General features: G+C 55.0%; 1 protein-coding gene across 2 annotated transcripts; it reads left to right on the top strand.

Annotated features, from left to right (window-relative positions):
- The first annotated feature begins 1,102 nt into the window (after positions 1–1,102).
- PHF24 (PHD finger protein 24) lies at positions 1,103–23,134 on the top strand. 2 transcript variants are annotated; one of them, XM_088152849.1, is made up of 8 exons: positions 1,103–1,396; positions 10,099–10,489; positions 12,148–12,333; positions 13,267–13,345; positions 13,704–13,891; positions 14,172–14,338; positions 14,839–14,931; positions 20,250–23,134. In XM_088152849.1, exons 2-8 carry the CDS (start codon positions 10,106–10,108, stop codon positions 20,347–20,349), a joined length of 1,197 nt encoding a protein of 398 aa, XP_088008975.1. In that variant the 5' UTR covers positions 1,103–1,396; positions 10,099–10,105; the 3' UTR covers positions 20,350–23,134. The 2 variants fall into 2 exon arrangements, with proteins under 2 accessions (XP_088008975.1, XP_088008976.1); XM_088152850.1 differs by having other exon boundaries at positions 20,253–23,134.
- Positions 23,135–23,611: the final 477 nt, after the last annotated feature.

A 23,611-nucleotide genomic window follows, 5' to 3' on the forward strand; every position in this document is an offset into this window, starting at 1 on the left:
TGGTGGTCTCCCATCTGGGCACCAGGGTCAGCTGTGGCAAGCACAGATCTGGTTCCATCTGACTATGTGGTTTAGACCCAGCTCCCTGCCCCCTCCCTGGGACACCTTGGTGGCCAGGGCAAGCAAGCCAGGCAGGGGGCGGGGGGACCTGTGCAAAAGGCGTGTGCGTCAAAGGCCACCACAGTGTGCACTGCTCTGTGAGTTAAAGGGGCGGCAAAAGGGGCCAGCCGGGCTGGGGCAGCTGCAACTTCTCTGCCCTGACGGCAACCAGCCCCATCCTGGCCTGAGGGGCAGGCAGGAGGCTTAGCTGGCCCTGGGGGAAAGGAGGGGACCTCAGCTGAAGCACCACTCACCAGAGAGGGGGGCCTGGCTCTGCCGAGCCCAGGAGAGACATTTCACTCCAAAGCAGTGAGATAAAGCGGTCTCACTGGTCTGGGAGGTGGGGGGTGCCATCCATGCTGGGAGAACTCAGGGGTTTTCTCACAACCATCCACAAAGCCTTGGGGTCAACCAGGACACCTGCAGCCCTTGGCCGCCTCTTAGGAGCGGGGGGGGGGGGGGCGGATGCTTTTCAAGGGGACACAAGGAGGGCAGAGTGCATAGCCCAGTGAAGTGGGGGGGCGGTCTGGCAGCACCATCTCCAACTACAGGGTCCCCTCCCCAAGAGCTCAGAGGGGCACCTTTATAAGGGCAGCGGGCTTCCAAGGCAAGAGGCTGGTCGGAGCGGCGCCGGCGACCCGCCCCTGCTCTGAAGACCCGGCGGGCCGGTCGGGCGAGAGCGGAGCCTTGGGGGGCCGAGCTCTTCCTCCCCTTCCTCGCCCGCTCTGCCCCTTCCAGAAAGAAGGGGGTGTGCGGTGGCCCCCGGGGCCGGGAGGGAGGCTGCCTTGGCCCGCCGAACCGCCCGGCTGCGGAGGACCCGGCCTTGTGCGAAGCGCCGCTCGGGGGCTGACCGGCCACTCGGGGGGTGCCCTGCCGGGGGGCACAGCACCACAGCGGGTGCAGCGACTGAGCGAGCGCGGGGCGGGGCGGGGCGGGGCAAGGCGGGGCTTCTTCGCGGGAGCTTCCCGCGGCTGCGGCGTCGTTAAAAGCCGCCGGGCGGCGCGGAGCCAGGCAGGCGGGCGAGGGGCGCAGGGGCGGCGGTTCCTCCTCCTCCTCCTCCTCCTCCTCCCCCGCGTGCCGGACCCGCGCTCCGGGCAGCGTCCAGCCAGCTGCCACCGCCGCCGCCAGCCGGCCAGTCCTTGGCGGGGCGCCGCGCCTCTCCGCTCCCCCCGCAGCAGCCCCGGTCAGTCCCGGTCAGCGCAGACTCGGCGGCCTTTCCTGGCGCGGCGGCGGCGGCGGCGGCATGAGCTGGCGGCGGGCATCTCGCTAGGAGAGGAGCCGGCGCGGTCCGCCTCAGGTGAGCGCTGCGGGGCTGGCCTGGGCTGTGGCGGGACGCGGGCTCCGGCCCCCGAGGCAGCAGGCGGGCCTTGGGCGCGGGGAGGCCGAGCGGGCCGGGTCGGCTGTCTAGGACGGGATGGCCGGGCGAGGGAAGGCGCTCCCGGGCAAGAGGCGGCCAGGCGCCGGCGACCCAGAGCCCAGGAGAAACGGGTCCCCCCCCCCGGGACGTTCCCCCCCAGCCCCTGCCTCGCCCGCAGAGGGCGGCCATCCGGGGAGAGCCGAGAAAGGCGGACGAGGCGGCGCTCCGGGGGAGCCGGAAAGGCCGGCGCCCCGCTGGGCAGCTCCCGGGTCCCGGCCGGAAGAGTCCCGGCTGTCTGGAACGCCGCGGAACGTCCCCGCTCCCCTGTCCTGCTGGCAGGGTCCAACGGCCGCCCCCTCCCCGCGTACCCAGAAGGGTCGGGCGAGGGGGCCCCTGGAGCCCGCCCGCCCGCCCACACGGCCCTCCGGAGCTCCTGGAAGGCGGTCGCCCCACGGGCGTCGGGGGATCCGGGAGCCGAGAAGATTCGGCAAAGCGGCAGGAGGAACCGGCGCATACGTCCCACCCGGCCCGGGGGATCCGAGCAGCCTGCCCTCCTGGAAGTGCTCAGCTCCGGAGGGCGTCCATAGCTGCGGGCGGGCGGATGGGGCAGACGAGCCCCGGGAGGGGGCGCGGAGCGCAGCCGCGCGGGGCAATAGAGGAAGGGCTGGGGCTGTGAGCTCCCCCCCCCCCGGACCCCTGGAAGGGAGCGGACCGTGTTGACGAGCGGGTGGCTGCGGGCGAGGGCGGCAGGGCCGCTTGCAGACTCTCTTCCGGAGTGCTCTGGGCTGGGGGGGAAGGGGGGAGGCACAAGCCAAGATGGGAGTCGTGGTTATGCAGCAGCCGCCCTTCTGAGAGCCGGCCGAGCAGCCGATGCAGACCAAACGGAGCAGGAGCCCTCGGTGTGGTGCTGAAGGCCCAGCCCATTCCGGGTGGCATCTACAGAACTGGACGCCTCCTAAGCAGGGAAATTCATTTTTCTCTGCTGGGCACTGCAAGAACTCATTTGGAAAATGGCGTTTGGGCTCCCTGCCAGGGAAGATCCTGCATGTTGTCTGTGGAAAGGGGTTAAAAGCATGAGGCCCAGGAAGTATTAGGGGAGGGCTTCCTTACAGCCAGGACGTACTGTGCTGAAATTCTTGCTCAAGTGTAAAGGCTGGGGCGGGGGGGGGGAGTGAGGGTTAGCACAAGAGAAGGACAATGGACACGTATTGGGACATGTGCAAAGAGACTTTTGCTCCACTGGGGTTGCCTTTCTTGTTGACTAGAGAGTGCGGTTTGCATTTATCGGCCTCCCAAAGCGTTATGGCAGGTTAAAACCTAAGAAATCATTTGTAGCATAAGCCTTTGTGGCTTGTTAGGGTATCAAGGCTCTTTTTCCGCTGTGAAGGGAGCCCAAATGGAGGCTGGGGGGGCCTGCAGGGGAGGAATGGGCTCCAGCATCTGGATTGTTGTGTCACTGTGGACCTGGGCCTCTGTTCCTAGCGCCTTAGCAAAGTCCTCTATGCATAACTATGTATCTGGGATAAGAATGACGTCTGGCATCCTTTTGGGGTGGGGGAGGGCGGGGGGAGGAAGATATTGTGGCAGAAGAGGCAGTAATGGTTGGCATTCCTATGGTTTTACTGAGTTATTTATTCCATGCCAAGCAACTCTGGGCAGCTAACAAAGGTTAAAAGCCTGCAGGCACGTGCAAATCAGCAGAGAGAGACAGAGTGCCAGGGACAATAACTCACATCTCCCATATTGGGGGCTCACGCAATGTCCTGGTGAAATGCCCAAGGGCAAGCTTTCCTGAGCAAGTAACCAGGAAGGCAATATTGCCACTTGGGCAGACAGGAGGCCGCCACTCCCACCCAGGCATGATGGGCCTCTCACCAGATACATCTTTGCCCTTTTGCTGATCTCAGATACTTCAGCATCTGTAGCAAAATCTTAATGTTCTACTTCCGCCCTCAGCTGGAGCTCGGTGATACCAGAAGCTATGGGTCCATGCTGGTGAATCAGAAGAGTGCTTGGGAGCATATGCAAAGTTCTTACTGTCCCTTTTTGGTTTCAGCCTAGAATGCAACAATCATTTATATCCATTAGGTTCATGCTCACACATGTAGTTGTACCACACACACTCCTCTTCTGTTTGCGAGCCACCTCACGTCTGAAAGCAGCACAGCACCCCCTTTCTCCAGATGCCCCTCCCATGGACCAGGAAGCTCCCCTCCCCTCCCTCCACCAGCCATCACCATCCAGGTGCTGAGATCATAGATAGGTGAGAAGGCCTAACACACTTGCCTTTTCCACTCCCGCTTTGAATGTGGGGCTAATGGGCTGGCAGTGGAGAGAGAGGAGGGGTGGCCACACCACTGCTGGGACTTTGGGACACAGGTGGTTTCGCTGCCGTGGGTACCTGCTGGCATCCAGCTTCTGCGGGACTCGCCTTGCCTGGCCCTCTTTTTGCCCGTCACTGCATGTCATGAACAGGGAGTGCAGGACACGCCTGCAATGCGATACCCAACTGGCAGCCTTCCAGCACAGCTTCGGCTGGCTTAATCTGATGAGGAGGGTCATCTCACTGCTGCTGTTGTTGAAAACAATACTTCCAGGCAGATCTCTTGGTAGGCTGGCAAACTAAGGGTGCAAACCTCCGCACTCAAGGAAACCTCTGCGCCCTCCTCCCCATCTGCCTGGGGAGTCTTCATCTCCATCTCTCTCCGCCTTTTAACCAGAGATGCCAGGACCAGGCCCTCGTCCAGGCAGTTCTCATTCTGGATGGATGGCCCAGCTCCCACGTGGACAGGAGAAGCCAGGAGAAGCCAGGAGAAGAGGGCTCCTCTGGCAGACTGGGAGCACGGCTTCAGGATCAGCTCCAAAAGGTTGTGTTCTGCCCAGGAGGAAGCGGGGTCTCAGCATGGAGCACACAGTGGAAGGAGAGTCTCTTCCTTGCAGGATCCTTCCTGCCTGGGGAGGCTGCTCCCTCAGACTAAGCCTGCTGGGACTTGGTCTTCCTGCCTCATGCACCTTTCTTCTTCCTTGTCCCACCAAAAGTGGGACCACCAGAGTCCATCACCAGGTGACTCTGCCAAGTCTGTGGGCCCGTTGTGCCTGGGGTCTTTGGCCAGTGGCATTTCCTCAGATTCCCTAGACCTTCTGAAGAAGGGAAAGGAGGAGCTGCCAATCCCTAGCAGGCAGCCCCAGCTTCCTTCTCTTTTCTGGTGCTGTGCTTCCAGAACCACAACATTGGGATTAATTGATTCAGCTTTAGATGCTTTGTGCCCAAAGACCCAGTTGGACCAAAGGAGTGTCCATTGCATGCTCCTGAGCTTCCATGTCTTAGAATTTTTAGTACTCTGTATGACATTTGCAAGCCATGTTTGATCCTTGTTCACTTGCACACATAACAGACAGTTGCTCCACTGAGATGGCCCTCCTCTGAGATGACCCTCAAAACCCCCCACTGAACATCACAGGACCAGCTTTGGGCTCCATGCACACAACTGCTCTCTCGGGAAGTCAGCAGGGAGTGGGTGGAGGAGGGAGGCCACCCTGCTCCTTCCTCTGTAAGTCTGGTTCTCATGGCAGCCCTGACACCCAATGGGTGCACCCAGATCAAGGCCCTCTTGACTTACGGAAGAGTTTTCTGGATTCTGAACCTTTCAAGTGGGTTTAAAAAGGAAAACTGTTTTCATTTACCCTGAACCCCATTCTCAGCCCCCACGCTATTGTGGAATAAGCGGTTGGCCCTCCAGGAGATGGGCAAAGAGAAGAAGCCCCTTGGCTAGTGGCAGCAGTTGCACTGGGCAGAGCAGCCACCGTGGCTCAGCTGGAGACGCACCACCCCAGTAACTCCCCTTGTCAAGCAGCGGAAGGAGGATGTTTTTTAGCAGACAGGAGCACTCCATAGAGCTCACCTGCCAAATCCTGGAGGTGGGATCTTGGGTCTCCCTGGCAACAGGAGAGAGCGCCAATTGCACCCAAATGCAGCGCAGTTAGCAAGAAGGAGGGGGGTCGGAGAATGCCAAGGGCGGGAGGGGCTCCAGGAGCAGCTTGTGCAAGCTATTGACATGACTGCAAATGAGCTGAGCCTCTCAAGATTAAACAGGACTTGCATCTAAGTGGTGGAGGAGTGTCTACATGCATATGTGTGGGGATCTGGGTAAAGGTGTGAGTGCACGAAGAAGAAAGAGGAAAGTTGGCACGGATTGTGTTCAAAAGGGCAGCAGCGAGATCAAACACGGGTGACCAATGTGAACTTATCTGCAATAGCAGGTGTGGTAAATGTTGGCATATTAAAATTATCTCCTTCCCTCCAGGAAGGAAAAGAGGGATCAAAGGACAGAGTCAGGATCTTCCAGTCCACCCAGAGTATCTCTGGACTGTATCCCTCAGTCCTCCTTGATCTGGATTTTGATTCTGGTCAATTACTCCCACTGATTTAGCCCAAGTTGATGACTCTTGGAGATGCCATGAAAAAAAACATTGTTTTTTATGGGTTCATTGTGGGCATCTTGGCTGTGGTAATGGGAGTTGTAATCCAGGACCTCCCAAAGATGCCAGGTTGGAGAAGGCTGCCATAGGGTAATTCTCTGAATCACTCCTGGTTCACCTCCATCTCTGGTGTGGGTGGGGAAAGTCTCTGGACATTAAATCTTTACATTCTTGTAAAGGCCTTTCCATGAAGACTGTCACGTTGCTGGCTATTTCACACCCTTGAATGCCCAAGGGATATCTGGAATAATTAACGCCATATCAGAAGACATTTCAGGTTGGTGGAAAAAATCAGGAGGAGTCTCCAGGAGCTTTTAATTAAAAGGAGGAGCCTTTTAATACCATTTGCTACTTGGAAAAGGTTCTCCCAGACTTTTTCTGATTTTCAGCAACCCTAGACTAGCATGGCTCTTCCCTTAGAGTATCTTCAGGTTGATGACTCTCTAAGCAAAGCAATGAATGCCCTCTTGACTTTAAAGACCCAGACTGGCAGTGTAAAATGAATGCACATGGCAGATGGCCGGCGATAGAGTGGAGACGGCAGCCTTATGCAATGGGGCGTTCAGACAAGGACCATGTATTTGCTGTCAGCTATGAACTACTGTAGGGGTTGCACTTTTTGCTAAAGAATACACAAAGCAAAGATCCAGCCATTTGCTCCATAAAGCTATGCAATTGGGCTTAACATTTATCTTGCTTTTGTTAGTATAAAAATTGCCTCTACTTCTATTTTTGCCAGCTAAGGAATCAGTGGGAAGCTCAGACTACGGATGGAGTGGTCTTGATTTTACACTTCCTAAATAGGGAAACCAACTATGGTTTATTTGTTCCTTGAACTCACCAATCTTCAGGACAATTTAGAACTATTCTCAGCACCTGATAAAACCAAATCTGATTTTTTTTTTTTTTTTTTTTTTTAGCTTCCTCCAACTTTTCAGCATGAGACTTCAGCCAAGCGCAGTCCCTGTGGCTTGAACACTAGCTGTGTTTTTTCTCCTCTAGCATGTTTATTTCCTTCATCTACTTTCTTGCTCCCCACAAAAAGCGTTCTCTAATAATGGACTTTCCTATTACAGAGCAGGGATTGATGGATGGAGGGATGAAGAGATCAGCAGCATTATGGGCTTCTTTGTTGTGCCATAAGGGCAACCTGATGACCAAATTCAGGAGATGAAGGAAAAGAGTAAGAGGAAAAGGATCAGGAGCAATTGCTCAGTGAAGAGGCTGATAAGGCAGACCTCCTCACACATATTTGGGCTTCATTTTTTTGAGGAGAGGGAATGTGTTCAGCTGGAATCTACCTTCCTTCCATTCAAGTCCACTACTCTCTATTTGGTACCCTGAAATGATGCAGAAAACATCCTGACCTTCTTCTCTATGACATCTTTCCAACCGCCTCGCCCTGGTCACTTCAGCCCATCCCACTCGGTCCAGCAGAAGGGGCAGGTTGCAGACCCCACCGGTCAGGGAATTTCGATTGGTGGGGTCTAGGCAGAGAGCCTTTTCTGCTGCAGCGCCCGCCCTATGGAACATCCTGCCGCCGGAGGTCCGGTGTGCCCCCTCCCTCATGGCCTTCAGGAAAGGTATTAAATCCTGGCTTTGCCAGAAGGCCTGGGGGCCAGAGGGGGGCCCGCACCTGTGGAGATGGCTGGTGGGATGATGGGTTGCCCCCCCCCCCAGCATCTTACAGATTTTTATAGGGCCAAAATTAGAGGAGGTTTTTTAGGGTATTTTTAATATGTTTTTAAATTATTTATAGTTTTTAGCCATCTTGGAGAGAATTGTATTTCTTCTTTTTTATTGTGAGCCGCCCAGAGTCACCCGTGGTGGAGATGGGCGGCATACAAACCAAATAAATAAATAAATAAATAAATAAATATTTGAAGAGCATTTGTGTATCCCCCTTGATCTTCTCTTTTCTAGGCTAAACATTCTCCATTTCTTTCTCCGTCTTCATAGGACAGAGAAAGCCCCTTGATCATTCTTGTGGCCACTCCCTGAACCCACCTCCATTTTTCTGAATCCCTCTTTAGGGGTGTCGTCTAGTCTGGCCAGTGCAGAACGCAAGAGAACCGTTGCTTCCCATGATTTAGAAGCTGTCCTTCCGTTGGTACCACCTAGGATTGCATCTCCCTTTTCACATAACTGACCTGTATTAAGCTCATGTTGCATTACAGCTCCAAGTCACTGTTCCACCTTCAAGCCAGGGACACCCCGCCCTGCACCTCTGCACTTGACCTGCTTTTCCTGACTGAGGAGCATTGCCTTTGCTGCTGTTAAATTTCATTTTCTTATTTTCAGCCCACTTCTGTACCTTCTCAAGATCTTTTTGAATTCTATTTCTGCCGTCCAATCCTGTGTCCTTTGCATTCAGGGAGCATCCCCTCCAAGTCATTAAGAAAGATGTTGAAGAGTGGAGGACCTGGGATTGATCCTCAGGCCACCCTCTTGATGTTGCTCTCCAATTTAAGGAAGAGCTATTAATAAGCACTCCTGAAGTATGAGCTTTCAAGCCAGCTTCGTATTCGCGCCACTTAATGTCATACCATCCAGCCTGCATTTAACTGCTAATTATGAGGCAGGATATTTTGTTTGTTCACAGTGTTTGGATCGTGCTCTATTCCGTAAGACTCCAAGCTACAGCATTGCCATAATCTGTTAAGGAATTTCCCAAATAAAAAAAGAGAGAGAGAGAGACGGTTGGGTGGGTAAGACTTGCTCCTTACAAATCCATGCAGTTTTTTAGTAATCACTGTATTATTTTAGAGGTACTTATGGAATGAACATTTTATGATCTGCTCTGGAATCTTCTTAGGCACTGACCTCAGACTGGCTGGCCTAGAGGTCCCTCCATCCTCCTTTCGAAGAAGATAAAGCAACATTTGCTTTCCTTCAATCACCCGGCCCTCCTCCGGTTGCCAGGGGTTTCTCAAAGATGATAGGCAAGGGTTCGGCCAGAAGATCAGCAAGTTCCTCCAGCAGGAGGCAGTTCTTCTGGTCCTGAAGATCTAAACTCACTAAAAATAAAGACATTTCCTTGACTGGGTTTCTGTCCTGCTCTTTACCATTTCCTGCTGGAAGACTTTCTCGCTGGAGAAGAGTGAGCCAGCAGCTCTGCCTTTTCCAATCTGTTCTGGTATTGCCATCTTCCCTGAACAGCAGCAGGTACACAGATCCGTGTGTTTCCTAACCAACGCTTTTTGAGACATTCTTAGTTCCCTCTCTGACCTCGGCTCATGCTGAACCAGGCTCCACTTGCCTGTCATCTTCCTCTGTGGCTGGGCCCCCTTTTTTTATTTCCAGGAGGTGTCCTTTTCGTTTCCAGAATTTTCGCTAGGCCTTTTAGGCACCCTTCTTTTGTTGCCCTCCCCTTTCCCCTCATCTTGCTTGTAAAAGGGGTGCTTTTCCCCCCAAGAAGGAGAAAATGAACGGGACTGAGGAGGGGTGGGGAACCGTTTGGGGGACTGCTGGCAAGTCGGGGCCAGGGAGGGGGCTTTTTCTGCTCTTGATCCCAGCTGCTTTCCCCGGGGACCTTCCTCGTCCTACCTTGCCACCAGTGCTAGGCGCCACTGTCTCGGGAACATGGCCTGGAGTGCCACGCACAGCAGCTGGCAGAGGCCTGCGGGAAGTCTGCTGGGGGGAAGCAGCACCAAGAAGCGGAGTGGAGACGGTTGGGTGGTCCGAGCCTAATTCCTGGTTTGGGGTCATTAACTCGCCATGTCTTCCCGTGCAGGGTGGGTGGGAATGAGGCACTCCCTGAAGCGCTCCCGGGCCTCCTGAGGAAGCTGCTGCTCCAGGCAGGAGGGACCCGTCCTGGCCTTGGGGCAGTCGTAGCCCAGCCCAGCCGCGGGATGCCAGTCCGAGGAGCAACGCAGGCCCGGTCCCGCAGCCCCCCCAGGAGCCTGTGTTTGCCTTGTTCCCTGACCTCCCAGTCAAATGCCAGCTGGCAGGTGCCCCTCTGCCACTGACGCCTCCCGCGGACATTCCACGGCATGGCCGGCCGGGGCGCCGGCTGCAGGACGGCGGACAGCGGCAGAACGCTTGTGGGCACGGGGCGGGGGCGGCTGGCGGGGGAGGGGGGCGCCGCGCGGACGGGCCCGCTGCCCCGGTCCGACGCGCGGGGCCCGGCCTTATCGCCGCGCGCTCTCCTTGCCTCCCCGCAGGCGAGCCATGGGGGTGCTGATGTCCCGGCGGCAGACGGTGGAGCAGGTGCAGAAGGTCAGCCTGGCCGTCTCGGCCTTCAAGGACGGGCTTCGGGAGCGGCCCGCCGCCAAGCGACAGAGCGAGGGGGCCGCCAGCCGCCGCGGGACCCTGGAGGAGGACGCCGTGCAGGAGCTCCGCGAGGAGGCGGCGGCGGCGGCGGCGGCGGGGCCCTCGCGGCAGGGGGGCGGCGGCGCCCAGAGAGCCGCCTGGGAAAGACTGCGGGACGGCCGCGGCGTGGAGCCGGAGGATCTGGACCGGCCCGGCTGCTTCGCGCCCCCGGCCCTGGTCCGCCCCGTCCGGGGGCCGCGCGAGGAGGAGCGGCTGGAGGTCAGCCTGGAGCAGCGGGAGCAGGTGAGCGCGCGGGGGGCGGGCGGGCGCGCGCCGGCCGGCTCCCCGCCAAGCCTTTCCGGGGGCCGCCCCTGGTCCCCTCCGGCCCGCTGGGACCGCCTGGCCCTGAGGGGCGGGAAGGCGGAGCGGGCGGGGCGTTGCTGCCCCGCTGGCCTCGGCGCCTCGCCCCCTCCCGTCCCACTGGCCTTAGCGGGCCCTCCACGAGGGGGACCTGCCAGGCCACGGCCCAGCCTTCCGTCCCCTCCCTCCCAAGGGTCGGCTGCTTGCAGCTGGAAAGCCCGCTGGCCTCCCTCCCGGGTCACTTCCCAGCAAATGAAGGTCCCTGCACTGCCTGGAGGCCCTCGAGAACCCATCTGGCTCAAATCCATCAATGTGTAGGTTCAGTGATGCCGCCAGCCTGCATCAGTTCTCCATCTTTACCCTGAACTGCATTAGCCTCCTGAAGCCCGCTCACCCGGATGGAGGGCCACCTGCTGGAGCTCTTCACCGTCCCCTTTTGATTTTGCCAGCTTGAATTAAGGTGTCCTGGTCTGCAGAACGTAGTTAAGATAAGGGCTGGATTTCTGCAATATTCTGCACCACAAATCATCCAATCCCACCTTAGACAAATACGTTGTGCCAACCCAAGCAGTGTGTATGTGAGTGTTCAGTGTTCCTCTTACGATCATGCAAGCAAACTTTTTCTCCTCATATTGTATCGGAGGCTGAGAACAAACTGCCTCTCCGGAGCCTTATAGAAAGTGTAGGCATAACTAGAATAGGTGAAGCACGGGATGAAGCAGGTAAATGGATATTGAACCTCAGTAGGGGAAGATTTGGGGCGAAGTTTGTTTGCACTCCCCCTAAAGAACTAACGCCACCTGATGACACAGTCCTGATGTGTTGAGTTACAGTGTTCATTGTCTAACACATCCAGAAGGTGCCAAGTTGGAAAAGTCTGCCCTAAAAAATCCAGTTTGCAGCTGGGAATCCTTTTTCATTACTCTCTTCATCAGAAGCTCAAGCGTGGGGGGGGGGGGCGGTGAACAAAAAACTGTTTGGTTCATCTTTTAATGCAAGCCTTTTTAAATTACACTTTCTGAACCAAACACAAACCAAAATATGTTCTGTTAGAAATATGCCATTTCTCCCATTTTGGTGCAGTTCCCAGTTCCAAAACTGGTGAAGGAAAGTGTGCGCCAAATGCACTACTGTGTATTAGCTAAAACCATACACAGGAAGGAATTACTTGAGGGTGTATGAGAATATTCTGAAAAGGGCCACAAAAAACATAGATGAGGAGAAACACATATTTTGTGGTGGTGCGTGACAAGAAACAGTCCCTAACAAACGTGGTTGGAGGGACAAGTAATGGAGCAAACTGGGAATCCTTGGGAGGATCAGGAGGACCTCCAGCCGCTTCACGTGCCCCAGGACAGAGGTCCCCCTCACTCCCCCACTGGCCGCAGCCGGGGTCCCCAAGCTGATGGCCCAAGTGCATGGCCTCTCTCCGGGAAGAGCCTGGGAGCCCTCTGCCCGGTGCCCTTCCTGGCTGTCTGCCCTCGGGGAGCAGATCTAGTGGCCCCTGGCTTGAGCACTTGTGTCCTGTGGGGCCTCTTCCAGCGCCTCCTCTCCGGAAAGGCCCCGTCCCGGAGCTCTCCCAGCCCTCCTTCCTCCTGCAGGTGGCCAACGATGAGATGTGCGAGGTGTGCGAGGTGTGGACAGCCGAGAGCCTCCTCCCCTGCCGGGTGTGCACCAGGGTCTACCACGACGGCTGCCTGCGGCGCATGGGTCTGCTCTCCCAGGACGGGGCCGCCGAGGCCATTGAGGCAGCCCACTCCACGGTTGGCTGGAGCTGCTACCACTGCGTAAGCCACGGGGTTGGGGGGGAGGGCAAGCAGCGCCACGATGGGCCGGGCCGGGCTGGGCCAGGCCTTCTGGAAATCGTGGCTGCGCTCGGTGGTTCTGCACTGGAGAGGCCCCTTTGGAGGGGCCCCCGAGAAGGATTTGGGAGAGCAGCACAGGCGTGGGGAATGGCGGTGAGGAATAAACACCTGCGAAGGGGGATCCTGGGGACGAGATGCGTTGAGCCGCGGGAAGATGGGGGGTGGCGGAGCAGTCCTCTGCTCCCTCTCGGGACAGAAAACGGGCTGAAGTTGCAGGTTAGGAAAAACTTCCAAAGGGTAAGAGGGGGCGGGGGGAGCTTTCCCTTCAGAGGACGTATTCAAGCAGGGCTGGAGCAGGGGGTTGGGCTGGATGGCCTCACGGGCCCCCTCAAGTTGGGTTGTGTGGCTGCGAGGGCGCCCCTGTGGCCGACTGTGCAGCTAGAGCAGGCCGATCCTCCCTAGAAGGAGGGAGCCTGTCCAAGCCAAGGGAAGCCCCTGCCTTCAGAGCTTTTGACGCCCCCGGGGGGGGTGTCTCCTGGTGAAGAGGCCGGTAGGCTCCAGAGATGGTGCTGGGCTTTCTTCTCATCCAGCAGCCCCCCACACACCTCCGTGTCCTTGGACGATGCCATTGCAGTTTCCAGAGCAAAGCTGGCGCGGGGGGAAAACAACGTGTGGAGTCTTGCTCTGGGAATGGTTGCAACAGAAACGGGGGAGGCTGTTCTCTGGCCCATCCAAAAAGCACCAGCTGGTGAGAGCTGGCTTGCAGAATCACACAGTTGCTCCCTGTCAAGCCGCGGGGAGTGCTCACTGGGTGCCTGCGTCCTGCTGCGGAGACTCCTGGTGGGAACAGGGTCCTAAACAGGACCTGGCCTTCTTGTAGCCCCCGCCAATTCCTCCTTCCTTCTTCCCGCCCAGGATAACCTCAACTCGCTGCTCACCGAGGAGGAGATGGGCTCCCTGTCCCAAGCTTTCCGCCAGGGCAACATCACGCCTGGTAAGGCCAGCCAGGGGTGCTCCCCGGCCCATTTGGGCAGAGCCGGGGTGCTGGCAGAGGGGCACTGTGGCAGCTGGCAGTTCCGCTTCACAGGGCAGAGCCCGCCGCCCCCTGGGCGGAGGCAGAAAACAGCTTTCGAGAAGTAGCTGAGGCCAGGGAGGGACTGTTCCGAAAAGCCTGTCTCCAGGCGTGGGTAGCCAGGAGACGGGGGGGGGCAGGTTGGGAGGGGCTCCATCTCTCACGGCAGGTCTTGGCAGGACAGAGCAGTGGGGGGGTCCTGCAGGGGCAAAGCTTTTTGCCTTGGGGGAGGCCAGACAGGGAAGCGCCTCCTCTGACCATGACTGGGGGGTCTCCGCAGAGAGCAGCCTAACCCTGGAAGACTTCCTGCGCTACAAGGGCCTGGCTGAGCAGCCCAGCAGCAAGGAGGAGGACGCCCACCACGCCCTGCAGTTTGCCGCCCTGGACCCCCAGCAGAAAGGCCTCGTCGACTGGGGAGATTTCCTCTCCCACGAGTCCCTCCTGCTCTTGCAGAGAACCCGCACGCAGGTGGGAGCCTCTCCCGAAGGGGCTCCAGAGCAGGAGCCCCCCCATATCTGAGCAGCCCCGCTACCTGGCAGGGGGAAAGAGGGACTGAGCTGGGGCCCCTGCGCCTTCAGAGCGCGCGCCCCATCCCCTCCTGGGAGAGGTGGGAGAGGAGGTCCGGTCCTTCCCCCTGCCTTCCCTCCTAGACAAGGCGTCACCGCGCCTGCAAAGGCCAGGAAGCTGAGGGGGCTGCGCCCTCTGCGCGCGCTTTGAGGTACACCTCCTGCTTGCCTTCCCTCCCCAGGACGGGCTGCTGCACCTGCTGACGGGCAAGGAGAGGGAGCGAGTGCGGGAGGCCTTCCTGGCGCTGGACCGGCACGGGGATGGGCTCATCAGCCAGGTCGAGAGCCGGCGCTCCCAGCACGCTTGGTTCCGGAAACGGCAGCAGGAGGCGCCCTCCTGTGGGGCCAGGTAAGGGCCTGCCTTGGCAGGCGAGGGGCGGCACACCTGGCCCCTGCAGCTGGCTGGCAGTCACCCGAAGGAAAGGAGCCCTGGCCTGTGTGGCCATCTCCCTGCAGGCGAGTTGCACCTTGGTTCCCACAGTTCCTGATCCGCTTGACCAGTGGGCTGGCTGGGATGGGATCGCAACCAGAGAGGTGTGGCGGGCAGCAGGTTGGGGAAGGCAGCTGGAGACACAGCCAGGCCAAGCAATGCAAGGCACCTTTTGTGCTTCAACTTCCCCAACCAGTTGGGACATATTTAAGGCAGGATTGAGGCATGGGTTTCTTTGTGGGGGAGGTCATCCTTGCGCCCCCCAGCTGAGCAGCAGCAATGGCTCCCTTGGAAGAGGCCTTCATACTCTCACCAGGATGCTGGGGCGACCTGTGGCCAGTCGGCTGATCCAGCAGGCCTCCCTCCAGACCAAGGGCACCCTAATCCTGGCATTGTGTCTGCGTGTGGCTCTCTTTCAGCATCAGCCAGGCGAACCCCACCTCGGAAAACAGCAGCGACAGCCAAAGGCAGGAGGGCGAACAGCTGCTCAGACAACAGCAGGGTGAACCAAGGTAAGCAGAGAGACTCCCCCCCCAAAGATGCCCTGGTAGATCCAGCGAGGGGCCCAGGCAATGCCAAACGCCAGGGCTCATGACTGGTTGTGACCGAAGAGCCTGTGGAGGTCCAGCACCCATTCCTGTGCTGCAGCACCTATTTTGCTTCACCCCGCAGGCAGCCGCTGTAAAAGCTTCTCCTGCGTTCAAAGCAAATCCAAGCTGCTTTATAATAATAAATAAATAAATAACAATGAATAATCTCTGCCTGGAGAATCTAGAATACTGACCCAGATGCTTGTCCAGAGCCCCAGACAGGCCCCATTGGCTGAGATGTAAGAAGTAAGCAATGCAGAAATACAGAGTTTCCCCTCGATGGGTTACTTTTCCATCTGACTGCACTCCTGATACTTCCTTAGTCTCCCCACCTGGACTAAGAGCTTTTAGCTGTTGTGCCAGGAACGTCTCCCTTCCTCAGCCCTAGGAGAAAAACGAGTGTTCTGCCCCAAACCAAGAAATGCAGGACTCAGGAAGCCTTGCATTAAGGATAGCTGGGCAGTCTTGCAGGTGAGGACGACTTTAATGAGCTGTTTCCTTATCAGGCTAATGAAGTCAGATCTCTGCGTATCTATGGGTTTGTAGTTTAGCAGTATTTCTAGCCTGCCCCAATCCTGAAGGACTCCGAGCAGTGATTCACAAAGATAAAAGTTTGGACAAGACATCATTGGGAACAGAGTCATATAGGAAAAACAGGGAAGACAACCGTTACACACACAGAAATCCAAATAAAATTAACACAAATAGCCAAGTTACTTAACCCTGACTTAGCTACTCTAACCGTGTATGAATAAGATACGGGCTTCAGTACAAGTTCACAACACCTTGCAGAGAAAGTAGCTGCAGGAAGACTGTCTGGATCTGCAGCTTCAATGTTGGTAGGCAGGGCCTGCCTTGCTACTGCTGCTGCTGCTCCTTTCTCTTCCTTCTTCCATTTTACAGAGCGAGGAGGGTAATTGAAAGGTGCCCTCTTTGGGGAGACTGACCATTGCTTTGCCCAGTCAGGTGAAAAGATGCCCTGGGTCTAGCCAGCAATTCAAAATTTATTCTGCGGCCAAACCCACTTCCCTAATGACTTTGGTGGAATGAGAAAGACCCGGTCTAGTTCTTGCCAATTGTGCCATTTTATAAATGGGGTTCTAGGAGAGGTTTTTAGGGAAACAAACCTGAATTCCATTTATTGGGGTCTCTTATCAGGGAGTCAACTTACACAGTGCTTCAGGAGGTGCTGTTGTTCCATCCTGAAAATTAGGGAGTTGTCATAGCTCTCCACCTTTAGCCACGCCTGGACACATCGGATGCCTCTCTTCCTGCAGCCACGTCTGACTGGGGGTCTGCTGGCAAGATGTGCCAGCGCTTGCAATCAGCTTGGCCTCATTAGGAATTGAGATGAGACGCCAGAGTTGCCATGGGAACAGTTGGCAGCAAAGCAGGCTGTGAATCTTCAGGGGTGTGGGTGGGATGGTACCTGGTTCAGCCGGGCAGCAATGGTCACGAAGGAGGAACGCAGCTGCTCTGGAGCAGAGAAGGGGGTCCTGCTGGAGCTGGCAAGCTGTGGTCAGGGAGGGATCCCGAGAAGGCAAGACTGCCCCACCGTACCCTTCCCTCAGCCGCCTGCCTGCCACTTCCATCACAGGCGCTCTCCCCCGCCTGGCAGCTAACCCACTCTGGCCTGGGGAAGGTCCACAGGAAACTTGGGGAGGAGTGCCCTGCCTCCAGTTCCTCCAGACGCTTAAGCCCATGCCATCCTTGAAGATGCAGGGCCCTTTCATGTGGCCTGATTGTCACTTTCCCCAAGCCTTAGAAAAGAGTGCAAGGTACAAAATCCAGGATCTGTTGTTGGTTTCCAGCAAAGCGTTAGGTAACTGAAAAGCATCTTTCTTCATATCAGTGGTGATTAAAAGTGTAGGAAATAGCATGTGGCTGGAATACTAACGGAACTGCAAAGCATCTTGAAGAATCTTTTAATTAAGGGGTGCTTTACTCACTGAGTCTCTGTTCTTTAGTTTATTAAAAAGGGTATCTAATAAATTACTTTCTTCTATACAAATGTCTTTTTGAACAGGAATATTGAATATACTATATATGTTTATGTACTGCTCCTGGTAGATGTATCTACGCATCATCCTATTGCCTTTCTGTGCCTATTCCCTATTATGCAGAGTGCAGAAAGGAGAATGAAATAAGCCAAAAGGCACAAATAAGAAGAAAACTAGTTTGCACCAACCCCACTCCCTGTTCCCCTCCATCCCCTTCTTTGCAAACCCTCCTTGTTCCCACCACGTCCACCCACCGCTTCATCCCCTGCCTTCGGTTGTTTCAGCTTCTTGCCTCTCGTTTTCAGGCCTCACCAACCCCATCCGGCCATTTCCCTCAGCCTTCCCCTTCCTCCTGACCCATTCGCTCTTCCCTCGCACATTCGGCTTGCAGTCCATTCCTCCCCGGTCATTCTCTCGATTCGATCGAGCCACGTCCGTCTGCCTCTTTCATTCCGGGTCCCTCGCTTCCCTCTTCGATCCGCCTTCATGCACCACCCACCCATTCTTGATCCTCTTGATTCTCGTCTTCAGTGCCCCGTCCTCCCTGCCTTCAGCTGACTTCCGTGCCCTCTTCTTCTCCTTGGAATAGTCTAGTCCCGCTCCTGCTGAGTTCTAGGAGAGCGGTAAGCGCTTCGCGACATAAGAGACTCGGGAGGGAAGGTGGGGTGAGTTGAGAGCCCCCGTCTTGGTCTGTGTGCTTTGGTGGCCATAGTGGTCTTTGTAATCTCCTTTCTTTTGGATGGCTGTTCTTTGGTCATGTCATTTTGCTTTTTAAAGCTTTTTACTGAAAGAAAGGAAGGAAGGGAAGCAGCTTCAGATTCCCCTGAACTGGACTGGTGTATCAGACCCACCAAGCAAGCAAGCAAACAAAATCCAGCTCTCACTTTCCACATAACGAAGTGGGCAGAAGCAGACTCTTACACCAACCATTTTTGCTTCATTTGACCGTCACACCTTACAGCAGGCCACACATTGCCCACTACCTTTCTACCAGCCTCTACGCCTATTAATATGTCTCCATGTGCTTCTCCATCTTTAATATTCTACCAAGATACACAAATTCATCATCTTGCTCTACTTCCTCACCGTTTGTGTATAATTTACAGTTGTTCACCCCACTTTCATTATCAAACACAACTACATTGTTCTTTGGTAAATTAACTTTCAGCTCCTTACACCTCGTGGCCTCATACAGACTGGGCAACTTTCACTGAACATGATTCATGTTCTCAGCCAGCCAAATGGCATCATCTATGTACCAGAGTACATTTCTCCCACCAATGCGCCTCTGCTGTTACCACAAGTGTTCCTCACTCATTTATCCATAAATACATTAAGCCATCAAGCAGACATCACCCGTCTTTTTCTTCCTCTGCTCTACGTCGAACCATTTGCTAAGTATTCTATTTATTCTCTTGCAGCCTCTGTTCACTCCTCTAATTGCATTCAGCAACTAACTTTCCACTCCATTTTTGTGCCAACCACTCTATTGATTTTATCATATGCTTTCTCTAAATCAACAAATGTTCAGCCAACTTTCTTTTCACGTTCCTGTATTTCTCAATGAACTTCTGAAAAACAAAACTCTGTTCCATGGAAACAGCCCACCCCCACCCCCACTTGACGTACAGCCACGCTGCAATTTCCACGTTTTGCTCCTTGTCTCTTGTGGCACTCGTACCGTCAGAGACCTCGCAAATGCCTTCCCAGGTACACTGAAGGTTTTGGCACTCATTCTTACTTCGTTTCCTTTTGCAGAGGGAAAAAGGAGCAGCGTTTTTCCATTCATACACACATTACACATGTTGCACAGAACTCCATTAGCAAACCATATCTTTATTTCAGTATTTTGTCCACTACACCCCATACACGTGCAGCCTTACAATTTTTCAACATTCTCCAGCATTTATGATGTTTTTCTTGGACACTGTCATTTACAACATACGGCTCTCATTTTCCCATAAAATCTGTAAGATACACCTTCTGGCAATCCCCTACATCAGTTTAATCTAGAATCATTTTAATGCTGTTATTTTAATTCCACTTACTCTGCTGGAGACTGTTGATTCTCTTCACCTATTTTCCTCCCAAATTTTTATTTCTGTGAAAATCACTCTGCATCGTCACTGCCTCTTTTAATGTTAACCGTATCTTCCCCTCTTTGCCTGCATCACTGCAACTCTTTTTCTTTCTAGATGCATTATACAATATCTTTCTCTCCCACGTTCAGAACTTCTCATACCCCTTCACTAATTCTCTAAAATAATGAAATCAATCTTGCTTTTAGATTTATATTCATTTATTTACCATCTATACCTATAAATGGACATGCTCACATCTTATATTTGAAGCCAACTTTTTCTGAGAAGATACTCCCCAGACTTCAGATATTCTTGAGTCATACAAATGACTCAGCCGTTTTTCTTCTTTTCATGTTTTATTCCCATCCAATCCTTTGTGTCACCTAGCAGAGTAAAATTTCCTCCTGGCTCACATAGTCATTCAGAATGTCTCACAATTTCCCCCCAGATTCATCCTGGTTCTTCGCCATTCACAAGAGCACTCCTACTTTACAACACACCCAAAACAGCTAAGATGACACCAGTTCCTACTTTCTGGCGCATGTCTCAGCCTCTCCACTTTCCTGTCTGCATTCATCAGCTCACCCCCACAAGATCAGACCATCTTCGTTCAGACCCGTTGCATCCTTTCCTTTTCTCTCAGTTTCACAGACAGACTACGGTTCTATTTTTCTTTCATTTCATTTGTTAATTCATGCTCTTTGTTTTGCTCTTCATTTGTCATGCTCTTCATTTGTTAATTCATGTTGGGTGCTGACACAGGTCAGGATGTTGATTTCTCCTTAAATTACAGATATTCTTATAAGGGCACATTTTCCAACTAGATAGATAGATGATTGATAGATAGATAGATAGATAGATAGATAGATAGATAGATAGATAGATAGATAGATAGATAGATAGATAGATTAGACAGACAGACAGACAGACAGACGCTTCTTTTTTATAAAAAATCTACATGCTAGGATACATGCCTGGAGAGCTCGTGGTCCCCGGACCCGGCCATGCACTCATCTCCTCAGGCGATTGGGGCGTAATTCTAACAGGCAGGAGACACTCCTGGACAGTCTGGCACTGGACCGGACAATCTTCCTCCTGCTTGGGAAGGGCCTGGAGCCAGTCCCACCTCGCTACTGCTCGTCTCCCGTCTCGCCCGCAGCAGAACCGTCACCTGGCCAGCCTTTCTGAGGGAAAGCACGGTCTACATCCTTGCTGCCCGGCCCAACAGCGCCGCCATCCATCTCAAGCCACGGATGTAAGGCTCTTTGGCCAGGGGGCAGAAGAAGGCGAAACACCGTGCCTCGCCTCGTTCGGTGGGACAAAGGAAGGAGCTGCCCTGCCATCGTGATGTATACTGGCTACCCCAAAGTGCCGGAGACCCACTGGGAGCTGTATCCCGCGCCAGGGCATTCGGAGGAGTGCAGATGCAGTGCTCCCTTTGCCCACCGGGCTCTGGCATCCTCCAGTCTCTCTCTCCCTCCATGATCCAGGCAGGTTCCCCTGAGCGGGCGACTGGAAGGCGGGCTGAAAGGGAGCGTTACCCTTTTTCATCAGTGACTTCAGCATCCTTTCCGGTGAGCCAAATGGCAAAGCGGCGTCCAGGTTTCTTCCCTTTCCCGTTTGGTTCTGCTCTTCGTTTGGATTTCTTCTGATCTGCTCAGAGGAGTCTGAGTTCAAATATTCCAACAGCATTCTAGCTTCCGCTTAGAGAAAACAAAATTCAGGCATCCGTCAGCCCTCTCCTCTTCACAGCAAGGCCCAGCCCGGGCGTTACGATAGCCGCCTTATTTCTGACTGACCGAGATGGAGGGAGCTCAGCAGCTTTCTGGTCTTGAATGGCCAAGAGAGAGACACATGGCGGCCCACTTCTGTTTCTGGCTGGCCAAAGAGACCAGGCCTGTTGCATTTGGGACTGTTTTGGGCTGCAGTGGAAGCCATCGCCTTCGTTCTACGGATTCTGGTGGGCTGACCGAGGGCCAGGTTCATGCAGGCGGCCTCTTCCCTCCACGCACGGGCTCGTTATTGGTCTTCGCAAATAGAAGCTACCAGGGAGACGGGCTGAAGACTTCCTTTGCCACGGTCATCATAAGGAAAGCGGGACACGGTGGTTTCCAGGTTTTGAGACCTATTTGCTGGCACAGTCGTGCCCCCAAAGAGAAGCCACCTTTGCAACCATGGAAGGTGCCAAGCCTGTCCCCTGGGATGATCTGCCAGGACCACCTCCACAGGTTGCATTTCCCTTCTCTCCTTCCCTCAGCTGTCCAGAGGAGCTGAGCCCAGCAGGAGGAGGCCGGAGGGCTCTGCTTTCTCCTGCTGCTCAGTAGGAACCGCTTTTCGGAGACCGCTTGTCCCAGAACTGAGTGCAAAAGCTACTCTCCTGCTGCCCAAGAAGATGTCTCCCTCCAGGGAAGCAGAGTTGCCAGCCCACAAAGCCCCCCTGCCCTTGCCTGTCTGCACCCGGGAATCGGAGGCATCCTGACTCTGGAACAAGCCCGTTACTTACCGTTAGTCACCCTGTCCTCTCCTCCGGCCTCCTGGAGGATCTGAAGAGCGTCCGGAAAAATCTTTGACTGTTTTGAGGGGGGGGGAGAGATGTATCAACCTTCTTCATCTGCATGCAAACAAGGGGGGGGGGTTGGAGCCCCGAGGGTTCCTGAGGTCCTAGAGCTGGGGGCAGGGCGGGCCATGGCGTTGGTGATCAGGTTCCCTGTATCCAGGCTCAGCTTGGGTGATCCAAAGGCCCGTACAGCTAGTCCTACAGGTCCTTTGGAGGCTGCCTGAACATCAAAGCCCTAGGATGGTCACCTGGTGAATACCTGCCTGGGGTCCTGGCTCACCTGGTGGGAAGAAGCCCAACTTAGTCCATTTTCACTTTGTGGGAGAATGGGAACCCCTGCCTCTCCCCACAGAATTCCTGCTTGGTTGGACTTGAAGGGAAGAAAACCTTCAGGTCCGATCGATATCCTAGGGATAGACCAGCGTAAAAGAAAACCTTGGCTCACCGAGAAGCAGCCAGTTCCCTGGGGTGAAGGGGTGCAAGGGGGGCGGGGGGCAGCCTTTCTAGCCAAATTGGGTGTGGCGTGGAAGATCCAAGACAATGCAGGGAGGTTTGGCTGCCTCCCCTTAACCCCAGTGGAAAACGGAGAGATGGTTTTCCATTCCCGCTGCTCCGAAGCAGGGGTGACCACAGGGCATGGTCACCGAAGTCAAGGAGGCAGCCACGACAGTGTGACTGGAGCTCCGCCCACGTGAAAAATGGGCAGAACTTTGATCACACCATCGCGGCCTCTCCTGAGCCTCTCCTGAGTCTCTGCGGCTGAAAGCTCGGGACGAGGGGCTGATCCCCTGGAGGGGTCGGCCTTGCTGCCCTCACGCCACCTGACTGCCTCCTCGTTCAGAGAGCCCTGTTGCGGGACAAGGCCCAAAGCCGCCTGTTTCCCAGGGCAGCCGACCCAGTGCCAAGGAGAGGCAGAGGGTGGCCACAGCACCAGGGCATCCGCAGCTGGAACTGGAACTGGGAGGGCAGCTGGCCCCATCTCTCTCCATGGGAGCTTCCTAGCTTTCCTAGAACCTGGCATGATGAGAGAGGGAGAAAAGCGCCCCCATGCCCAGCTTCCTTCTGTGGGCCACTGGAAAGCCGGTGGGCTTGAGCAAGAATCCCGCGGAAGCTCTTCCTACCCAAGTGAAGCTCCCTGCTTGGTGTGCCTGGAAGGGCCCCAGCGAGCCCCGAACTAGACGGCCGTGGAGGGAGAGAGCCTCTAGGCCAGGGCTTGATGCCAGTCCCCCCAGAGGTATCAGAAACAGGGAGTCAAGCTGGCCTGCTGAATCCGAGGTGTAAAGGACCAGCTGACGTTGGTGTGCAAGGTACGGCTTTCAAGGGGCACCCCGAAAGCATCCTTCCGGACTGGGGAGTTACCTTTTTCACAGGGCTCTGCAGAGATACATAAATCCGTGAACAGGACGCCAAGAACTCTGCAGCCATTCCTCTTCCTTTCAACAGCTCCTATTAATTCTGTAGTAAGAGAACTCAAACTCTGTGATATGAATAAATTATGTACATTAATTTGTCCTCTCTCTTTTTTAGATTCTTTATCCTGCCTTTTTTACTTTATAAGTAACTCAAGGCGGCGAACATACCTAATACTCCTTCCTCCTCCTCCTCCTCCTCCTCTTTTCCCCACCACAACAATCCTGTGAGGTGGGCTGGGCTGAGAGAGGGGGACTGGCCCAAAGTCCCCCAGCCGGCTTTCATGCCTCAAGAAGGACTAGAACTCACCACCTCCTACTTTCTAGCCCGGTGCTTTCACCACAAGACCCAGCTGGCTCTCTTCTTGCAATATTATTTTGGGAATTGCATAATTAAGGACGGGGTTATTTTTTCATGTTTTATTCTTATCATGCTCTCCATTGAGTGTGGGAAAAATTATACACAAGAAATCCTGCCCTTCTCTTTGCTTGACTTCTGGGATTTCACAAAGCACGGCCTAATGCATTTTTAATCTTATCTCCAGGGTCCAAAAA

Source organism: Python bivittatus, unplaced genomic scaffold (genome assembly GCF_059951505.1).
Source record: "Python bivittatus isolate LINGU-HERP-01145 unplaced genomic scaffold, Pbiv_v1 ctg000570_np1212, whole genome shotgun sequence".
NCBI classification, from domain to species: domain Eukaryota; kingdom Metazoa; phylum Chordata; class Lepidosauria; order Squamata; family Pythonidae; genus Python; species Python bivittatus.

What these genes read in the sequence shown, in the direction of transcription:
- PHF24 (XM_088152849.1), top strand. Translation starts at nt 10,106, where the DNA reads ATGGGGGTGCTGATGTCCCGGCGGCAGACGGTGGAGCAGGTGCAGAAG. An exon ending in TGCAGAGAACCCGCACGCAG is followed by an intron (nt 13,892 to 14,171) that starts GTGGGAGCCTCT and finishes TTCCCTCCCCAG; the next exon opens with GACGGGCTGCTGCACCTGCT. An exon ending in GCGCCCTCCTGTGGGGCCAG is followed by an intron (nt 14,339 to 14,838) that starts GTAAGGGCCTGC and finishes GCTCTCTTTCAG; the next exon opens with CATCAGCCAGGCGAACCCCA.